The 18042-nt window shown below is 57.1% G+C and overlaps 1 protein-coding gene across 23 annotated transcripts in view; it reads left to right on the plus strand.

Moving 5' to 3' along the window:
* The window catches only part of DYSF (dysferlin), a 239464-nt gene that overhangs the window by 139617 nt on the left and 81805 nt on the right, over positions 1–18042 (plus strand). For 15 of the 23 annotated variants that reach the window (XM_060117350.1, XM_060117360.1, XM_060117354.1 and 12 more), the window contains 7 exons: positions 2524–2705; positions 5222–5362; positions 6159–6188; positions 7595–7624; positions 16350–16451; positions 16569–16730; positions 17779–17944. In XM_060117350.1, coding sequence (XP_059973333.1) covers positions 2524–2705; positions 5222–5362; positions 6159–6188; positions 7595–7624; positions 16350–16451; positions 16569–16730; positions 17779–17944 — 813 coding nt within the window. Of the gene's footprint in view, positions 1–2523; positions 2706–5221; positions 5363–6158; positions 6189–7594; positions 7625–13681; positions 13724–16349; positions 16452–16568; positions 16731–17778; positions 17945–18042 lie in introns of all 23 variants that reach the window. The other 8 variants (XM_060117344.1, XM_060117352.1, XM_060117345.1 and 5 more) reach the window with 1 other exon arrangement.

Genomic DNA, 18042 nt, shown 5'->3' on the forward strand with positions numbered 1-18042 from the left:
CCTTGTGTGGGGAGAGGCCAGGCCCCAGCACACAGTAGCCCAGTGTCTGAGGCCCCAGGCCTCCAGGCCTGCTCCTTACAATGCCTTTGTTGTGTGTTTTCCGCCCCCGCCCCGGGCGGGCGGGGCGAGCGTGTGGGTCTGGGTGATTTTTGTTTGAAAGCCACCCCCTCCCTTCCCCCCAGTGCTGAGCTCATTGCCTACGCTGATGGGGCTGCTGGAAGGAGTCGCCTGCTCGGGGGCCAGCGTGGGGGGCGCTGCCAACACCAATACAGCGTGCATGGCCGCCACAATGTGCAATTGTGATCTTTGTGTAAACGCGGTCGGTCTGGGGCCCGCGCGCTTATAAAAATAAAGCCTTGGGAAGCACAGGGGGCGGGAACAAAAGGGGCTTTTTTGCTGGCTCTCGAATATGGTTTTATTTATCGGAACGCGCCCTCTTTTTCTTACTGGAACCGGGGAGAGGTTCTCTGCCGAGCTTGGAGCTGATGGTATCACAGCCAGACGGTTTCATTAAATGCACAGACGCCGCTGGGCCCTGCCAGGGCCAGGAAGGGAACGGCTTGGGCCAGCCCTGCCAGGCTGGTGCATGGGAAAGGAGAGCCCCATGCCAGGGAGGCTCCCACCAGGTGGGCGTGGCAAGATGTGGTGGGCATGTCCCCCCTGCCCCTTCTTCTGCCAAGGGCCTCCCATTGCCCTCTTCTACCTGCAGAATCAGGTTCAAAACCGATTTCCTACAGGAAGCCCTCCCGGATTGACCCCAGTTTGGTTTTGTGCCTGAAGGCTGGCAAGCTGGTCCTAGCCTGGTGGCTGCCTCCTGTTAGGCAAACCCAGCGTTGTTTGTCCAGTGAGTGCCCGTAGCTTCTGTTTCCTAACGTGGATCCCCCCGCCTCGCCCTTAAAACAAGCCCTTTGAGCAATAGCCAGAATCCTGGGCCCCGTCCCCCACCCCATCCCTTAACGGAAGTCCTCCTGTTGCCCACTCCAACTTTCCCACCTCTTCGATAGTCACTCTCTGCCACCTTCTGTGCAGTGGCTGTAGCATGCCACTTGGACTCTTGATGGCCAGGGAGAGACTGGCCGGGGAGAGACTGGCCTGCTCCTCTCCCCTCTGTGGGGAAGAGCTATCTCCCCATCTCAGCCCCAGGGCTGCAGTTGGACACCCCGGCTGTAGATGTCTGGCGCTGAGGCCCTCTTGAGTCACGTGGGGGCTGCCCTGGAGGGTGCAGCGGATGCACGGTGCTACAGGATGGAGAAGCTGCCAAGGGTATAGGGCATGTGATAGAGCATTTGGGCTCAGCCCTGCCAGACACCTAGCATCCAGCTGCCAGCCTCCTGCATCCCCAGACTTCCCTGTCCACTTGTCCTCAGCATCTGGCACGTCGAGTCTTACAAAATGGCAGCAAACTGGACCCTGCCCCCTAATGAGAGAAGTTGGAGGAGCCCCCTCCTCCAAGCCCTTTGCTTCTGTCCCAAATTACATGCACTCAGTGCCATGGGACCTTCTCTGGCATTGGTTTCCAAGTGTAGTCCTGAAAGGCAGCATCAGCAACACCTGGGAACTTGTTAGAAATGTCGATTCTCAGGTCCCACCCCAGACCCGATGAAGGAGTCTCTGAGGGTGGGACCCAGCAGTCTCTGCCAGCCTTCCAGACGATTCTGCTGCATGCTCACATTTGAGAACCACTGCCCTAGAATTTTCTCTAGTGATGCTTTGGGACCAGGCGGAGGGAATGCCTCCTGGGTGGGTCCCAGGCTAGCATGGCTGGGGCCGATAGGCTGGAAAGTAGTTTGGGGGCGTCAGGGAGCTGCAGGGATCTTAGGGTTCCCCTCACGCCCCCCACCGCTCAATAGCCCTTGAATCCCTTTGTTTCTCTCTAGTGCCCCCCCCCATCTAAGCCACCACCCTCCCTGCCTGAACCCTCGCAGTGGTTTCATAACTGGTCTCCCTGCACCCACTTCTGCCCCCTCCAGTCTCTTCTCCAGGTGGCAGCCAGAACGAGCTTGCTGAAGTGCAGACTCAGCCATGCCAGATCCCTCTCTCACACGCCACTGCACCTCATATGTGTTCTTCAAAGCATGATCAAAATTGTAATTTTATGTTCGTTTGTATAGATTACCGTTTTGCTCCAAATGTATCCTCAGCCCCTAGCACCTAGCCCCTGGCCTGTCATGCAGAAGGCACTCAGTCAGTAAGTGCTTGTTGGATGAATGAATGAATGAATGAATGCACAATGTATTCATTGTGCCTCCAGCAACCAGCCCAGGAAAGAGCCCAGAAGGGAAGCCCTCTGGATCTTTGCGCCCACTCTCCGGGACCTCGGTCCCGTCTCCCCATGGTGGCCACCCGCTGGCCTCACGGAGGATGGAGGGGGGGGTACCCCCAGGGTAGGACTCCAGCCTGGACGTCGGTGCTCCTGAGTGGCAGCCACAGCTCTGCTCAGCTTTGTGGCTGCGACTCCTGAACGGGCGACTCTCACGGTCTCTGTCGTGTCCCGTCTCCCTCCTCTGTGCCCGGCCCACACAGATCCCTATGCAATCGTCTCCTTCCTGCACCAGAGCCAGAAGACGGTGGTGGTGAAGAACACCCTGAACCCCACCTGGGACCAGACACTCATCTTCTACGAGATCGAGATCTTCGGTGAGCTGGCCAGCATCGCCGAGCAGCCGGCCAGCATCGTGGTGGAGCTGTACGACCACGACACCTATGTGAGTCTGCCCACCTTCCTCCCCCGAGCCCTCACTGCCCAGCCTCTCCAGGGCCCAGGGGAGATGCTGCTGTGAGGGATGGGTCCCCAACAAGATGGGAGTTCCCCAAGGCTGGGGCTGATGGCCTCTCCCCCAACCCCACAGGCAGTGGTGAAAACTGTTTTAGAGTAATTAAAAATGAATTGCCACCATGTGTGCTGTGCCCACGGCAGAGAGAGGGTACAGATCTGGCAAGGGTGCTTGGCTGTGGGTCAGGAGCCTGGGTTTTCTCTAACTTGCTTATAAGATCCCAGGTCAGTCCCTTCTCCCCATCAGAGGGCTGCTTTGATTCCACACACGGTTATCAAGCACTTGTGCTGGGCTGGGTGGCCCCTCACGTGGGGTTCCCCGTCTAGGTGGGAGCCGGGGCTCAGGGACCACCAGGCAGGGGCTCCTCCAGGGAGCCAGTGTGAGGCCCAGGTGGGGCCCTCTCTGCAGGGCTGTTGCACAGAACCTCTTGTGCTGGCGGGAAGGCTCTGTGGTCGTGCCCCCCAAATGAGGGCCACTTGCCGTGTGTGCTGAGAAACCGAATTTTCATTGTGTTTTAGTTTTAATCCATTAAACTTTAAGTAGCCACAGGTGGCTGGTGGCTTCGGTATTGGACAGCGCAGCTCTGAAAGGTTCCCAGGAGGGAGAGGGCTATGGGCTGGAGTGTGAGGGGCTGTGGGAAGACCCAGGCCCTGGTGGAAATGTGAGATTGGGGTGTTGGGATGAGGCAGGGGTGTTAGCAAAGCACGGGGGCCAGTGGGAGATGGAAGAGTGGGGAAGGCAGGCAGGGAAGGAGGAGAAAGGAGTACGAGGCCAGGGGAGCGGGGAGAGTGGCGGGGTCAGGGCGACATTTTACAAAGGAGAGCTGGGATGCTGTTGGAAGAGAGAGACTGTGTCGGCCGAGGGGTGTGTGGCCAAGAGGCCCTACCTGGGTTGGGGTTGGCAGTAGATGAAAGGGGAGGGGATAGGGCTTCACAGATGCTCCCAGAAAGAGTTGCCATGACTGGAAGGGAGGGTGTGGTGACCAGGGGTTGGGGGAAGGTGAGGCTGATTAGGGTGCCCCACTGGCTGGCAGTGGGCAATGCGGGCCTGGGCTGGGGAGGCTGATCTGTAAGCTCTGCCCTTAGAAGGAAAAGCTGGGTCCATGGGGGCCAAGCAGCTAGAGGAAGGGTCTTTTGGGGAATTTGGGGGGAAGAGCTCAGGACCTGGAGCTTTGGGGGCAGGAGGAGGCGGGAGTTGGCAGGACCTGGAGGGTGCCAGGGCCAGGGGACTTTGCAGAAGCAGGTGCGAGTGCTGGTGCAGGGCGGGTGGGAGGCCGGCAGGACACAGCCTCTCTCTCCCAATGCCACCTCACCTCCTCTTTCACAAATGGTACTCTATCCCCTTTGGGCCAGTGCCCGGGAGGGATCCCGGGGGAGAAAGCCATGGCCTCTTCTGGGTGGGTGGGCCCCAGGGTCCTGGGGGAGAGCAGAGCTGTGCTCATAGATAATCTAGTCAAACGGGGCTCTACCTGTTGGCAAATATCCGTTGCCCTGAACTCCTGTTGTCCTGGCTGCCTGGGCTCTGCGAGGACTCCCCTCCCCGAGCCTCTCCATGACCCAGCGACTCGGGGGCAACACTGGGCCCAGAGGAGCCTCCAGGACCTCTCCCAGTGCTGTGGCTGGTGACCACTCTGAGTGGTCTATGCTGGACTGTCACCCGCTGGTGTGGCATTTATGCAGAAGCTGGTGGCCACTCCAGAATGGCTCTTGGCAATGTCCTCAGCAGTGACGTGACTGCAGGTAGGGATGCCTCCCAGTCCTGGCCTGGGTTTCTCCGGATGAGTGCCTTGGGTGAGCCACCAAGGCTTGTGACAGCTGTGGGCGTCACCTGACTGAGACCCAGGTTCCGTCTGCAGCCCCTGCCCCTGGGGAAGCTAACCACAAGGTCAGAGTTCACGGGTCAGCAAGGTCACTCCATCCTCTAGGCAGTGGGGAGCCATGGAAGGCTAATGAGTAAAAGGAATGATAAGATGAAAACATCATTTGAACAAGACTCATTTAATTTGATGAGCGTGATCACGGTCTCCCCATGTGGAGACTGGGGGGATTTGAAGGTGAAGTGAACAGGAGATACAAATTCCTGGGAAATGTCAAACACCTCTCCTGCTGAGGGCATTAAAGAAATGCTAGGAGGCTGTCACTCTCGTCTCCAATGGGCTTAGAGCTTGATTAAATTAAAGCAAGGCGAACGAACACTAGTTGGACATACAAAGGGACTTCTGGACCGTGATGGGAATTCAGCATTAACAACAGTGGCAGGTGGCCACTCTCATGCTGCCCTTGCATCCCCCTAAGGGAAGCAGAGCTCACCGTCTGCACCAGGGACTGCCCTGACTTCTGAGGCCCTTCCGAGTTTGGGAGGCCAGAGGTAGGTCTGGTGACTGCTCTGAGGCCGCCAGAACCCTGGGCTGGGGGACGCTGACTTTTCTTTCCCTATGCTCGGTCTAGGGTGCAGATGAGTTTATGGGACGCTGCACCTGTCAGCCGAGCCTGGAACGGATGCCCCGGCTGGCCTGGTTCCCGCTGACGAGGGGCAACCAGCCGGCGGGTGAGCTGCTGGCCTCTTTTGAGCTCATCCAGAGAGAGAAGGTGAGGCTGGTCCACCTCCAGATCCAGGAGGCCCGGCAGGGAGCTCCTGGTGGTGGAGGGTGAGGGCCCAGGCAGGGGATGGTCTGATAGAGAGGAGGGGGCTTAGATACATTCTTCTTCCCCCACCAAGGGCCTGCACTTAGTGGAGAGCACTGAAGGGCCACCTCTGGATGTTGGGCCTCCTGCTGGAACTGGTTTTGACCATCTTTTCTGAGCCCCAAATCAGGACACAATCTAACACTGGGGCAGAAAGCTGAAATCTGAACTGGTTACTGTGTCTGCGTCCTCTGGCCATTGGATGTATTTTTCTCTGGGTTATATCCTGACGTGGTTTCTGGAAGGGGGACCTCTGTGATCTGGCTAGGGTGCTTAATTGTCTGGGGCAGGGGACTCCAGGGACAGGTGAGGGCAGGACCCCTGTTGCACTGTTGACTCTACCATAGCCTCAGCCAGCCAATTCCCTGCTGTAAAATAGGGGGTTTGGATTAGAGCCACATCTTCGTGTGATGTGAACCCTAATATGTAAGCCGGCTAGAAGTGAGGCTACTCTGGCTGAAGTGTCTGGAGGGGACACGGCATACTGCCAACCCGGCTTCCCCTGCACTCGCTTACCAGGCACCTCCCAGGAGTCCCTAGTCCGCCAAGGAGGAGTCTGCAAATCCCTGGACTGTCTGATCACAGACATATTCCATGAGTGTCATTTTGTGGTTGGAGATGTGTTTGCCTGTCCAGGGCAGAAAGGTGGTGGGGCCTTGGGTGACAGGCACCTAACCAAAGCTCTGTTTCTTCACCCTAGCCGGCCATCTACCATATTCCTGGTTTTGAGGTAAGTCTTGCTCTTACCATTGCTTCTTCAGACTTGCCCCCTCCCAGGCTACACCACCACCATCCTGCCTTCAAGCCAAGCAAGGCTCTGCTGGGGCCACAGGGGCAGGGTGGGTAGGGGCTGGGGTCCCTGCCCAGCTCTGGCTTTCCTGCCCTTCTCCCCTGAGAAGTCCAAGAATCACAGACTCAGATGGAAGGTCATCCAGCCCAGTGGCTCTCAGCTGGGCTGCATGTTGGAATCCCTTGGGCAGCTTTAAAAATCAGCAGTGCTCAGGCCCCACCCTAGACCAAATGAAATCCCAGCTTTCAGGGTGTGGCTCAGGCCTTTGTATCTTTCAAAGCTACCCAGGAGGTTTGAACATGCAGCCTGGGCTGAGAACCGTCGACTTAGGCCAGTGGTTCTCAGCGTGGCATCACCCGAGGTATTGTTAGAAATGCCAAACTTGGGTCCCACTTCAAACCTACTATGAAGCCAACTCTGAGGGCAGCACAGAAACCTGGGTATTATCGAGCCCTCCAGGGGATTCGGACGCACGCTCACGTTTCAGAAGCTCTGATTTAGACCGTAGTTCCCAACTCTGTGTTCCCACTAAGATCCGGTTTTATTTCCTCTACTAGTTATGGGGACTTCACTCCCTTTGCCCTGATCTCCTTCCTTCTCCTGGGGGTCATGAAAAATGTAAACCCTTTACTGGTACCCAGGCTAATTTGATTCAGGAATCCTATGCCCGGCCAGGCTCAGCTGCAGCTTGGAGAAGTGGTCGTTTGGGCTCTGTTTGGATGCTTCTCCCCTTAGGAGGCAGGGAGCCTGCAGACGGTCCTTACAGTACAAGCCCTCCCTGCCCCCTGCCCCCAGCCCCCACTCCACCCTCTGCCTCTCCTCCCACCCCTTCTAGTCTCTCTCCCTCTCCCTTTCCTGCTCCCTGTCCACTCCAAGCTTCTGCTCTCAGCTCTGCCAGCCCTGGGCAGGTAGGTTGCTTCTCCCTGGTTCTCCAAGTCCACATCTCCAGCAGTGGCTCCAGGGATTCAGGCCTGACTGCGTCCTGGGGCTGTTACACAGGGTCCGGGACCTTCCCAGCACCTGTCTGTTAGTCAGTCTCCTTTCTCCTGTCACTTCTAGAGATGCCTGGGCTCCAGGCTTATGCTTTGGCCTCTCCCACCACTCCCTCTGAATCAACGTGTGTTGTACCTTCTTTCTCAGGGACCACGTAGAGGGCGCGTCTGGGAAGCACATCACCCTCACCCTAGATGGGAAGTGGTTTCTGTTTGCTCCTTGTAGGGAGACATCTGGGCTGTTGATCTCTGCCCCAGCCTAATGGTCTTTGTCACTAACGGTAAACTTTTACCCTCCTTCCTCTCCTCCCTCCACCGTCTCCTGGATGTGGACTGTCCCATGGTGTGGTCCAGGTGCAGGATACGTCAGGGATCCTGGAAGAGGTGAGCCGGCCCCTCACAGCTGTGGCCTGTGGCTGGGGAATAAGGTGGGCAGAGGCAGAGGGAAGGTGAAGGCCATGCCCTGGAGTCTTCCTGGTTCCTGGTACTCCAGTGTGCCTCTGTCACATGGACCCCTGTCTGGATTTAATTTCCCACACTCTGCGTGGATCCAGGGCTGCCTGGGGTGTGTCCTGGTGTGAGTCTGGCTCTTAGGTGGATTGCTGCTATGTTGGAAGCCACATTTGCCCAGATCCCCGGGACAGCAGTACAGAGCCTCAACTGGCTGGGTACCAAGTGGCATGTTTTCAAGAATAAAATGTTCATAAGGGGCCAGAGTAGTCAAGGAAGCCTTGCTGGTGGAGGTGGCGTTAGCCAAACATTGTCGTAGCACTTAGGAAGAAGGTGGCGAACGTGCCTCTGGCCCAAGGGACCAAGCACCAGGTTGGGGCCTGGCTGCTTTAGGGAACGGGGCAGGCTGGGGATTCCTAGCTTCTGGGAGAAGTTTGGGGTTTGCATCCAAATGAAGCAAGGCTATGCCCTTTGCTATGAGGGATGAAAAGCACATTTCCTTATGGCCTCCTGCACATCTGTGAGCAGGTCCTCAAGAGTGAGCTGAGGCAAAGGCCCAGGCAGAGAGACAGGAAGGAGAGCCCTGGTCAGATGGGGGTTGGGAAAAGGGCAGCCACTTCCTGCCGTCAGGGAATCCCCAGGCTGCGAGCGAACACCATTTGACATTTGCAGTGCAATTTGGACTTGAAGTGCAGGGTCAGGATGTGGGATCCGCCGGCCCCGCGCCCCTTACCTCACTTCCTTCAGCTCCCAGACCGAGGTGGGGTCCGCCAAGTGAGCTGGCCGCAATTGCGCCTGACAGGCAGCCTCCTGCTTCTGGCTGCAGTTGCGAAAGACTGCCGATTTGGAAAGGGGACCAGAGTCCTGTCCAGGGAAGCAGCACGGAGCCCTCTCTCTTGATTGAGAGCATTCTGTGGCCAAAACCCACAGCCTGCTCTGAAGAAGACCCAGCCCAGGGATGAGTTATTAGAAAAAGTTAAAATCCTTAATAACTGGATTTGTAATATATAACAGTGAAGGCTCAGATTCCAAGATCAGGGATCTGGCTGTGGTCTTGTTGTCAGGAAGCAAATCAAAATCTGCAGCTTTGGGGCCAGAGCCTGACGACGGCCAAGTGCCCTGCCGCCGGGCCAGCCGGCCACAGGCTGAGGCGGGTGTGGGTCAGCAGGGCCAGAGGAGAGCAAGTCCTGGGGGTCTGCTGGGCACAGGGCTGGGCCAGCATGTTCAAAGGGTCCCAGGACCAGTAGGATGGCTGGAGCATCAGCTGGTCCAGGGAACCACTCCAGAAGGTGACCTTGTGACCCCTTCATCCCCAGAGGGCCCCCGCCCTGGCCCTGGGGCCCATAGCTCAGCCTCTTTCTTCCCTGCACTTGAAGGCTAAGACTCATGCCGAGGTCCTGGGTCCTATTTGGTTTTAAGAATCCCCAGGGGCGGGGTGGAGGCAGGTTAGTCCTGCTGCCGCCGCTGGTCCTGCTGGAAGCCTGACGCCTTAGCAAGATTTTTCTGTCTTCTTTGCCGCGGCCGAGCTCCTGCCTGGTATCCCTCATTCAGCACCCCCCAGACTCCCGGCCTGACCCCTGTGAAGAGCGCTCCAGCCATCCTGGAGGGCTGTGAAAAGCCATGCCGGGAGCTTAGCTTCTGGGCCACTGGCCACGGGGGCCCTCAAAAGTCTGGGAGCAGAGAGGGCAGATGGGTGTGTTAGGAAGCCGTCTGGCTGCAGAGAGGTGTGGGATGGGGAGCGAGGGGCAGGAGAGACCAGCTAGGAGGCTTGTGAGACAGATGTGGTGATGGGGGCCTCGGCTAGAGAGGGAACGGAGAGGGGCAGGTGACTCGGAAGCATGGTGTAAGGACGGCCTCTCCGGTGGGGACTGCCTTCTGGCCGGCACACAGCCCACGCCTGTGTGGGAGACAGTGTCATGAATGAGGTGAAAGGTATCTACCCGGGCTGAGCGCCCCTGGAGCAGATGGAGGACAGTAGGGATGGCTTCCTGGAAGAGGGGACTCTGAGCTCTCTCTGGGGGTCCAGGTGGCCGTGCCTCGGGCTGGGGGTGCGTGTCACCGCGTGGGGCCAGTTTGGTGGGCAACGAGATTTCCCCTCCCCCAGGCTGTTTGCCCACCTGGAGCATCCCTCTCTGGGGGCTCTTGGTCGGGAAGGGGGACCGTTGCGTTGTGTCTTTGAGGCTTTGGTGTCTGGGAGACCTGGGTCCTCACGGGTGGAGGGGAGGGTTTCTTGCCAGCTCCCAGCCTGTCTTTCTGCCTGTCGCTTGCTGTTGCCCCTCTTCCTGAGCCTTTCTCTTCCCCTTGTCCAGCTCTCCCTTCGCATTTCCCTTTTCCTCTGTTTGCTCCTTGGCCCAGGCTCCCTCTCTCCCTCCTTCTCCCCGCCTCTTCTGAGCCCTCTGTCTCGTTTCTTTTCCTTTTTGTCTGGAGAACAAAGGCGGTCTGCGCTGCCAAGGGGAATGAGTTCAAAGAAACTGCAATTTTAGATTTCCTGAGAAATGGAGAGTGCACAGGCATGTGTGAGTGTGTGCAAATATGTACACTCACGAGAGCATGCACGCCTGCACGCACACACACACACACACAAACAGCAGAAGAGATGATGGCAGATTCCTTAATAATTGAGGGCTCCTAGGATGTGGAGCCTGTGCAGAGGAAGATCCCATCTGGGAACCCTTTAGGTGGGAGCAGGGGCTTGTGGTCCTGAGCACCTAAGGGGGCGTGGTTCGGAGTATCGCCCTTGGTTCTGATGCCCTTGGTTCTGACATGCTCCGTGGAGGCATGCCCTGGTTGAAAGGAGAGCGTCCTCCGTGGCTTTTTTGCTGTGAGTTGGGGGCCAACCAGATGTCACTCCATCCCCTTCCTAATCCAGGCAACAGGCTATGGCTTTTAGTCTGAGATGTACATGAGGTAGTCTCCTGCACCCCCAAATCCTCCAGAAGGAAAAATTTGGTGTTTTGCAATCAGGAAAATAAGCCCAGTGATCCCCCATCCCCCTATCCCTCCCCCAAGGCTTTAATTTAAAACACTGTTTTTTCCTGGGAAGTGTAATTAGAGCAGCATGTTGTTCCTAACGAGCTGGGTGGGGCAGGCAGACAGTGGAGCCCTCCCAGCCTGCCCGGCTGCGCCCACATGGAGCTCCCCGAGGAGCTAGGATCTGAGTGTCCAGAGGGTCACCTGACTGTGCCCTGCTGTGTGAGGAGGGGGTCTGTGGGCTACTGGTGGCAACACTGACCTAGGTGGCTGGAGGGGCCTGCCCACACTTGCCCCAGCCCTGGGAATGCACGTCTGCCTAGTGTGGTGGCCCCTGGGACTGGGAGAGGAAGCCCCCCTCATGGCTCAGGGGCCTCAGCTCCCTGTACTGAACTGGCCAGCAGGACGGATAGATGAAAGGAGGCAGGCGGTGGATTCTGCTTAAAGTGGGGAGAGAGCCTCATCTGTCCTTGTGTCCTCGTCCTCTTGGTCTGAGCTGTCTCGGTAAGCGCCCTGCACACCTGTAGAGCCCCGTCAGTGTAGCAGCCCCACATCTGCTCTGCATTCAGTGTGGGTGGGGAGGAACACGGAAGGGATGGACCCCACCGTGGAAGGGGTTATCTCATTAGCCCTCTGTTGTGTGGCTGCCCCTGAGGTCTGTGGTCCTCGGAGTCCCCCGTCACACACGGGACAGTGAATCAGGATGTCCTGGCGGTGCTTTCAGTCTACACCCACCCCCTCCCAGCCTGGCAGTGCTGATAGGGGTCGCTGCAGCCCAGCCCCCTGAGAGTCACTGTCCTGGAAGGAGATATCATGCCTCTCAGATGGGCTGGACCAGAAAAAATTGAGAAACTTGGGCACAGGAGTGGCCATCTGGCTGGTGCCACAGGACTCCCAAGCGTGAGATGTGGGAGACCAGTCAGGACCTTGGGCAACCAGAGCCCAGGATCGCTTAATTAGAGGTAAAAGAAGTCAGAGAGTAGGGTTGTAAAGAGTTTCTGGAGTGGTTGGGGAGATTTTCTGGAGGATGTAGAGTTTGACCTAGGCCCTGAAAGATGAGGTAGATTCTGGAAGATGGCAAAGGAAGCCCATTCAAACAGAGGGAGGAATGAGCAGGCACGGGGAAAGGAGGGGTTGGTGAGGATGCAAGACTGACACAGGCGAGAGCGTTGGGAAGGATGGGAGAGTATGTCGGAGTCGGTTCTTTGTCCCCTTATCCCCCCGTCCATTCGCCCTCTGCCATCCCTCCCTCCCTGCCTTCAATAATCTGTTCGTAAGCCTTTATTTATTGGACAGGGGATTTAGCTGTTGTCCCTGGGTGCAGAATTGCCGGTTTCACAAGGGACACAGACAAATGAACACACAGAAATGACCCAGGGTGATGTCTTTCAATGGGACAAGTTGCTCTGGGAACCGTGGGGTGCTTAACTTAAACCTGGGGCTCCAAGGAACACTTAAGTGGACCTGAAGTCCACGTAGGAGGTAGGCAGATGAGGTGGGCAGAAGAGCCTTTCAGAGAGAGGGACCAGTGAGCTCCAAACTCGCAGGTAAAGAGAGTGTGGTGCCTCCTGCAACCTGCTGGCATTCAGAAGGGGGGGTGCTGTTGAGCGTGTCTGGGGAGGTGGCCCATCACTGCCTGGGGTCCCGGAGGAGAACGTTGGTGGTGAGAGGCGAGACCAGAGAGGTCAACAGGAGCTAGAAGATGAGGGGTCTTGGAGGCTGCGTCAAGGAGTTTGGACTTCATCCTGAGCGGGTGGGTTTTAAACAGAGTGGCATTCTTAGAAAGTCTTCCCTGGCTGCAGAGTACAGCATACATTCATTGGAAGGGGATGTGCAAAACCAGATGCAAGAGATCACTTAGGATGATGCTGGTGAATCCAGGCAAGAGATGGTGGTGACCCAGACCCAGGAAAGAAGATGGGTGGGTGGGCCTGGGAGAGATTTAGGAGACGGAGCCCTAAGGCTTGGGGATCCATCCAGGGGAAGGAGAGCCAAGGGTGGCGTGGCGTTTTTGGCTTGGCTATCTGGGTGGATGGTGGGGCTGGATTCTGAGATGACATTTGAAGAGAGCAGGTTTTGGGGGGGGGTGGGATCTTAGAGAATCCATTTTGGGACAAGCTCGGTGTGAGAGGCCAGGAGGACACATGGATGAAGTAGCGGTAAGGTTGGAATGTGAGTGTGGGGCTTAGGAGAGACGCTTGGGAGCGGAAAGCCTAGGGGAGGGCTGGGCAGAGGAGCAGGGGGGAGGCTGCCAGGGAGACACAGCCAGCGGAGGGTAGAGAGGGCGGAGGGGCCAGCGGTGAGGAGCTAGACAGACGGCTTTAGGAAGGAGGACGAGGTCAGCTGGCCAGTTGCTACTGAGGTAGGGAAAGAGATGGGCCCCTGTGAGTTTCCTCTGGGTTGGGCTACAAGCAGGTTGTTGTTAATTTTGGAGAGAGAAGTTTCCAGGGAGGGGGTGCAAGGGGCGGAGCGAGTGCACTGGGCAGAGGGCTGTGTGGAAGCGGGGGAGAGGCAGGGGATGGAGGCAGCCTTTTTCAGGAAGAGAGAGAGGAGAGGGTGGCAGGCTGCAGGAGAGGACACAGAGAGAAGGTGTGGATGGACCCGAGACACCGTCGAGACTGTCTTTAAATGTGGAAGGAAAAAATCCAGCAGATAGTGTGGAAAATTGGGGCGCACTGGATGAGGCCGGGTTGGGGAGCCAGAGCACGTGGCGGCGTAGATGCACAGTGATAATGAGAGGTGCCTACAGGCGGGGCGGTGCGCACAGTGGGGAGGGGACAGAGGGCTTGGTGGCAGCTGGCAGGGGGAGGGGAGCCCCTGCAGGGGCAGGGATTCTGGGGAATGGCAACGAGGTGCAGGGAGCAAGGATGTCCTGGGACCCCTGAGGACGGCATGGTGGACGGAGGTGGCCTTGGGATGAGACTGGGGGCCTTGTGCCTCATAAGCTGCCCTGCGGATGCGCCTCTAACCGCTGTCTCTGCTTGTCTCTCCTTCCTGCCGGCCGGGCCTGGCGCTCCACAGCTGTGTGCACCCGCCGTCTTCCTCCAGGGCCTCCTGCAAACGGTACTGGAGCCCAGTCTTCTCCAGGTTCTTGGTCCCTGTCCTCCTCTGTAAGCGGGTTCCTGTGGTGGGGAGCCTGGGCGTCTGCACAGAGAGAGGAATATCCTCACAGGGGACCTGGAGGAGCCCAGAGGGAAAGCGGGACGTGGAAGTGAGGGACAAAAAGGAATCAAAGGGACACTGCCCAGAGTCTGGGGACGTGGAGAGGAATGTTCTGGGGGAAGTATATTCATGAGTTTTCCTGGGTGATTTCAGGACAACATTGCAGCCCTATGAGAAAGGCTTGGTCTTTCTGCCTCCCCACCCAGGAGCCCAGGGCTCTTCCCTCCCTGACGTCTTCTATTTGTCCCTTTCGTCATGGGCTTTTGGCCCTCGGTACGCTGTGGGCTGGGCATCAGCCTTGAGCAGGCCACCAGCAGGCCACCAGCAGGCCTTCAGGCATAACCTCTTTTAAAAAGAGGCGACCCCTGCTGCACAGCTGTTGCAGTAGGTGGCCTTGGAGTGCCAAGGTTGGACGCCAAGCCAGGCGTCCCGAGAGCAGCCAGGCCACCGCGGGCTCTGCCTCCAGCCTCCAGGGGCACCATTCAGGGGGACTGTGACGTGCACGGCGCCCCGTGGAGTTGAGCCCTGCTCACCACTCTTTCTCCTGATGGCGTCCGTTGCTCAGCCAGTCTAAAAATATCATGTCACCTGCATTGTGGGTCTGGAGGAAAATGATGAATTCCTTCACTCTGTGCTCTGGGGATGTAGGGATAGTTCTGAAGCCGGCGTTGTTTTGAGAGGTGCCTCTGATGGCTCAGCGCTGCTCAAGTCCCTGGGGGATCACCAACAACATTAGGGATGGAAACAGTGGTACCACCACCAATACAGCGATCATTTTAGTCACTGCTGTTTACTAAGCACCTCCTGTGTGCCAGAGACTCTTTATATTTGTTCTCTTGTTAAATTCTCAGACAATTTTGTAAGAGTTTCGTTATCCTGGATTTTCATATGGGGGTACTGAGTCACAGAGGTTGAATTATTTGCCCAAGGTCAAATAGCTCAGGAGCTGCAGGGTTAGGACTAGGACCAGGGTCTGGTTTGATTCTAGAAATGAGCTTCTTACCACCGCAGGTCACGAAGCCTATCATCATCAGTGTGTCACGGGCAGGAGTGACAGCTGGGATTGGCTGTGAAGTGATGAGGCGGGAGGAAGCTGGTGTGTTTCAGTCCTCCAGCTGCTCCCACCATCTGCATCAGAGCATCTGTAGATGGATGCACCATCCTTTGAGAAGGAACCCAGAGCAAGTCACTTGAAGAATGAATCCCATGATTCCATTGTTTATTAATGCAATTTCATGAGGCAAGCTCTGTAAAGCATACAGCACAGCCCTTCTATTTATAGTTAACATTTCCTGAGCGTCAGGGCCTCCAGGTATGGATGTGCAGGTTGTGCACTGCGGAAGAGCACTGAGTCTAAGGGGGTGCGATTTCCAGTGCAGACATCATGTATTTTTATTTATTATAACAATTTCCAGTAGGTGGCAGTAAAGTGTCTTGTTCTAATAAACTAGTAAACTATGATGATTTTCTGACGTGGAAGTAAAGAGTTTTAAGAAAGGGTCATCCTTCTCTAGTTGTCACAAAGATGCCATGTGGGCTCCTATTGAGAGTTTACATGAACCAGGCACTCTTCTAAATGTTGTATTAACTTCTCCAAGCCTCACACTAACCTTTAGAGGTTGATAGTTTTTAATAATCATTTTATAGATGAAAAAAATTGAGCCACAGAGAAGTGAAATAACTTATTTTACTCAGTAAGTAGTGGAGTCAGGATCCATACCCAGAGCCCGTGTTTCTAACCACTGTCAGAGTTGGTAGTTGTCTAATCCACAGTAATACCTGCCTCCATTGCCCTGCCTGCTTCCCTATGTATTTCTTCAGGACTCTTGCCCAAGTCTTTTTGGCAAACCCACAGCAGGTAGGGTTGACACAGGCCACGCTCACCTCTGGTCCATGGTGTGAAGGAGCCTCCCCAGTAGGCCCTTTGGTGCCCGTGGATGGTGGTCCTTTCTGTCCCCTTCTCCTATTGGTAAATACCCCTTCTGGCCCACAGTGCAAGTGTTCTGTTCAGAATGTGTCACACCTCAGGACAGGTGTGAGTTTGGAGCTGGAGATGGAACACCAGGGCGGGTGGTAAGTTGGGAGGGTCTGAGCCAGGAGGCAGGAGAACCAGGCTAGCAGGAGGGCATGTGGTCCTCTCGGGACTGAGAGGGACTGAAGTGGACGTGTCAGGTTGGACGGGGCAGTGCATGTGTGTGCACGTGTGTGCACACGTGTATGTGACAGGGACGGGGTCACCCTGAGAAGCTCGTTGGTGGGAGGAGGGGTGCCTTGGGGCTCATTTGCAACATGATCACCTGAACCCTGGGCCGAGGTGCTAGAATTGTGATCCTGGGGAAGATGGTGCCTGGGAAGCTGACTTTGCTCTCTCATTTCTGTCTGCCCGGTTGCCCACTTCCGTGTCCTCGCCGCTCTGTTTCTGTGTCTCTCCACACGTCCTTCTTTCCTTCCCGTCTGTCCTCCTGTCTTGTCTTTCCGCCTTGGTCTTCCTCCTGCCTTTGCCTCCATTCTACCTGCTGCCCTGCAGTCGGAGGACACGGACCTACCCTACCCACCACCCCAGAGGGAGGCCAACATCTACATGGTCCCCCAGAACATCAAGCCTGTTCTCCAGCGAACCGCCATCGAGGTGAGCCCGCCCCTGTGGTGGGGTGGGGATGGTGGGGTGGGGATTGTCCTCTTCCTGGCCCAGCCTTTCTGGGGCCTGGGGCCTTCCCAGCTGCTGTCCTCACTCCGTGCCCCGCAGATCCTGGCGTGGGGCCTTCGGAACATGAAGAGCTACCAGCTGGCCAGCGTGTCCTCCCCCAGTCTGGTGGTGGAGTGCGGGGGCCAGACCGTGCAGTCCTGTGTCATCAAGAACCTCCGGAAGAACCCCAACTTCGACACCTGCACCCTCTTCATGGAAGTGGTGAGCCCGACCTCCCCGCCGTCCCCTTCCGGAGTCCTGGTGGTTAGAATTCCCTTGCGGCCCCAGGCGGCCTGGGGTCTGGCTCCCTGCGGGATTCTGAGTGGGTCACGGCATCACTCCCACCTCACTGGAGAATGGGAGGAGGTGCTCCCTCCTCCCTGGAGGAATTGAAGCCTGCGAGCAGCGCAGAGGGGGCCAGCTCGGCCCCTCCTCCTCAATCCTGAGTCCACGGAACTCCCAAGGACCCATCCTTGGCTGTTTCCCCTCTCAGGGCCGGCCTCAGTCCCCCGGTGCTCCCTGCCAGGGCTCTGAGCTTCCAGGATTCCTCCAAACCTTCCAGGACCTGGTCCTCCCCCAGCCTGGGCCCCCGCAGAGGGGCTCACCCCCGCGGCCCTCAGGCCTCAGCCCTCTCCAGCAACCTGGGCTGCCTGGGCCTAGTGACCGGAGTAAGGCAAGTCTGAGGAAAGGAAAATGGTTTGCAAGATGAAAGTACTATAGAAATTCCAGGCCCAGTGGCTGTCAACAGGAGCCTCCTCTTGGCTGAGCCAAAGCCGCCACCGAAGGAGAGCATATAAATTATTTCAAGTTGTGTTCAAAGTGCTTTTAGGGTTGGGGGGAGAAGAATCTGGGTCTGGAAGCCAACTCTTGAGTATCCACTTGGGGGGGTCTGTCTGCGAGAAATGTTCAGTCCCGGGCCAACTTCTCCCTTCTTCTCTTCCCCGGCCAGTGAGGGTTCAGGGAAAGTAGACTTGTTTTAACTTTAGGCTGAGCTGGATGTGTTTGGAAGGTAAAACTGTGAGGGAAAAGTCGGCCTCTGCGTACAGCATCCAAGAGGCAGACAGAAGGGGCGTGTGGCTTCTGCTCCACTGGCCAGCTCCTGGGCTCGGCAAACCACCCGTGTGGACGGCTGGCTCTTGGGGCTTATGTGTGGGTTGAGAGCATTTTCTGCACCTTGGACTTGCCCTGGGAAGAAGGGCTCGCCTTCCTCTGAGACCTCCCAGAGATGGGGTCAGGCTGCTGCCCAGAGCTTCCCTCCCTCTCCACCCAGATGCTGCCCAGGGAGGAGCTCTACTGTCCCCCCATCGTGATCAAGGTAATTGATAATCGCCAGTTTGGCCGCCGGCCTGTGGTGGGCCAGTGTACCATCCACTCCCTGGAGAGCTTCCTGTGCGACCCTTACTCAGAGGAGAGTCCGTCCCCACAGGGCGGCCCAGGTAGGGGAGGGGCTGTTGACGGGGGCGGGGAGGCAGAGGGGGCTGGGACAGGTGGACTTCCCAGCTGAGACACGTCCTGGAGCCCTCCTCTTACTGGG

Source organism: Mesoplodon densirostris, chromosome 14, assembly GCF_025265405.1.
Source record: "Mesoplodon densirostris isolate mMesDen1 chromosome 14, mMesDen1 primary haplotype, whole genome shotgun sequence".
Lineage (NCBI taxonomy): Eukaryota > Metazoa > Chordata > Mammalia > Artiodactyla > Ziphiidae > Mesoplodon > Mesoplodon densirostris.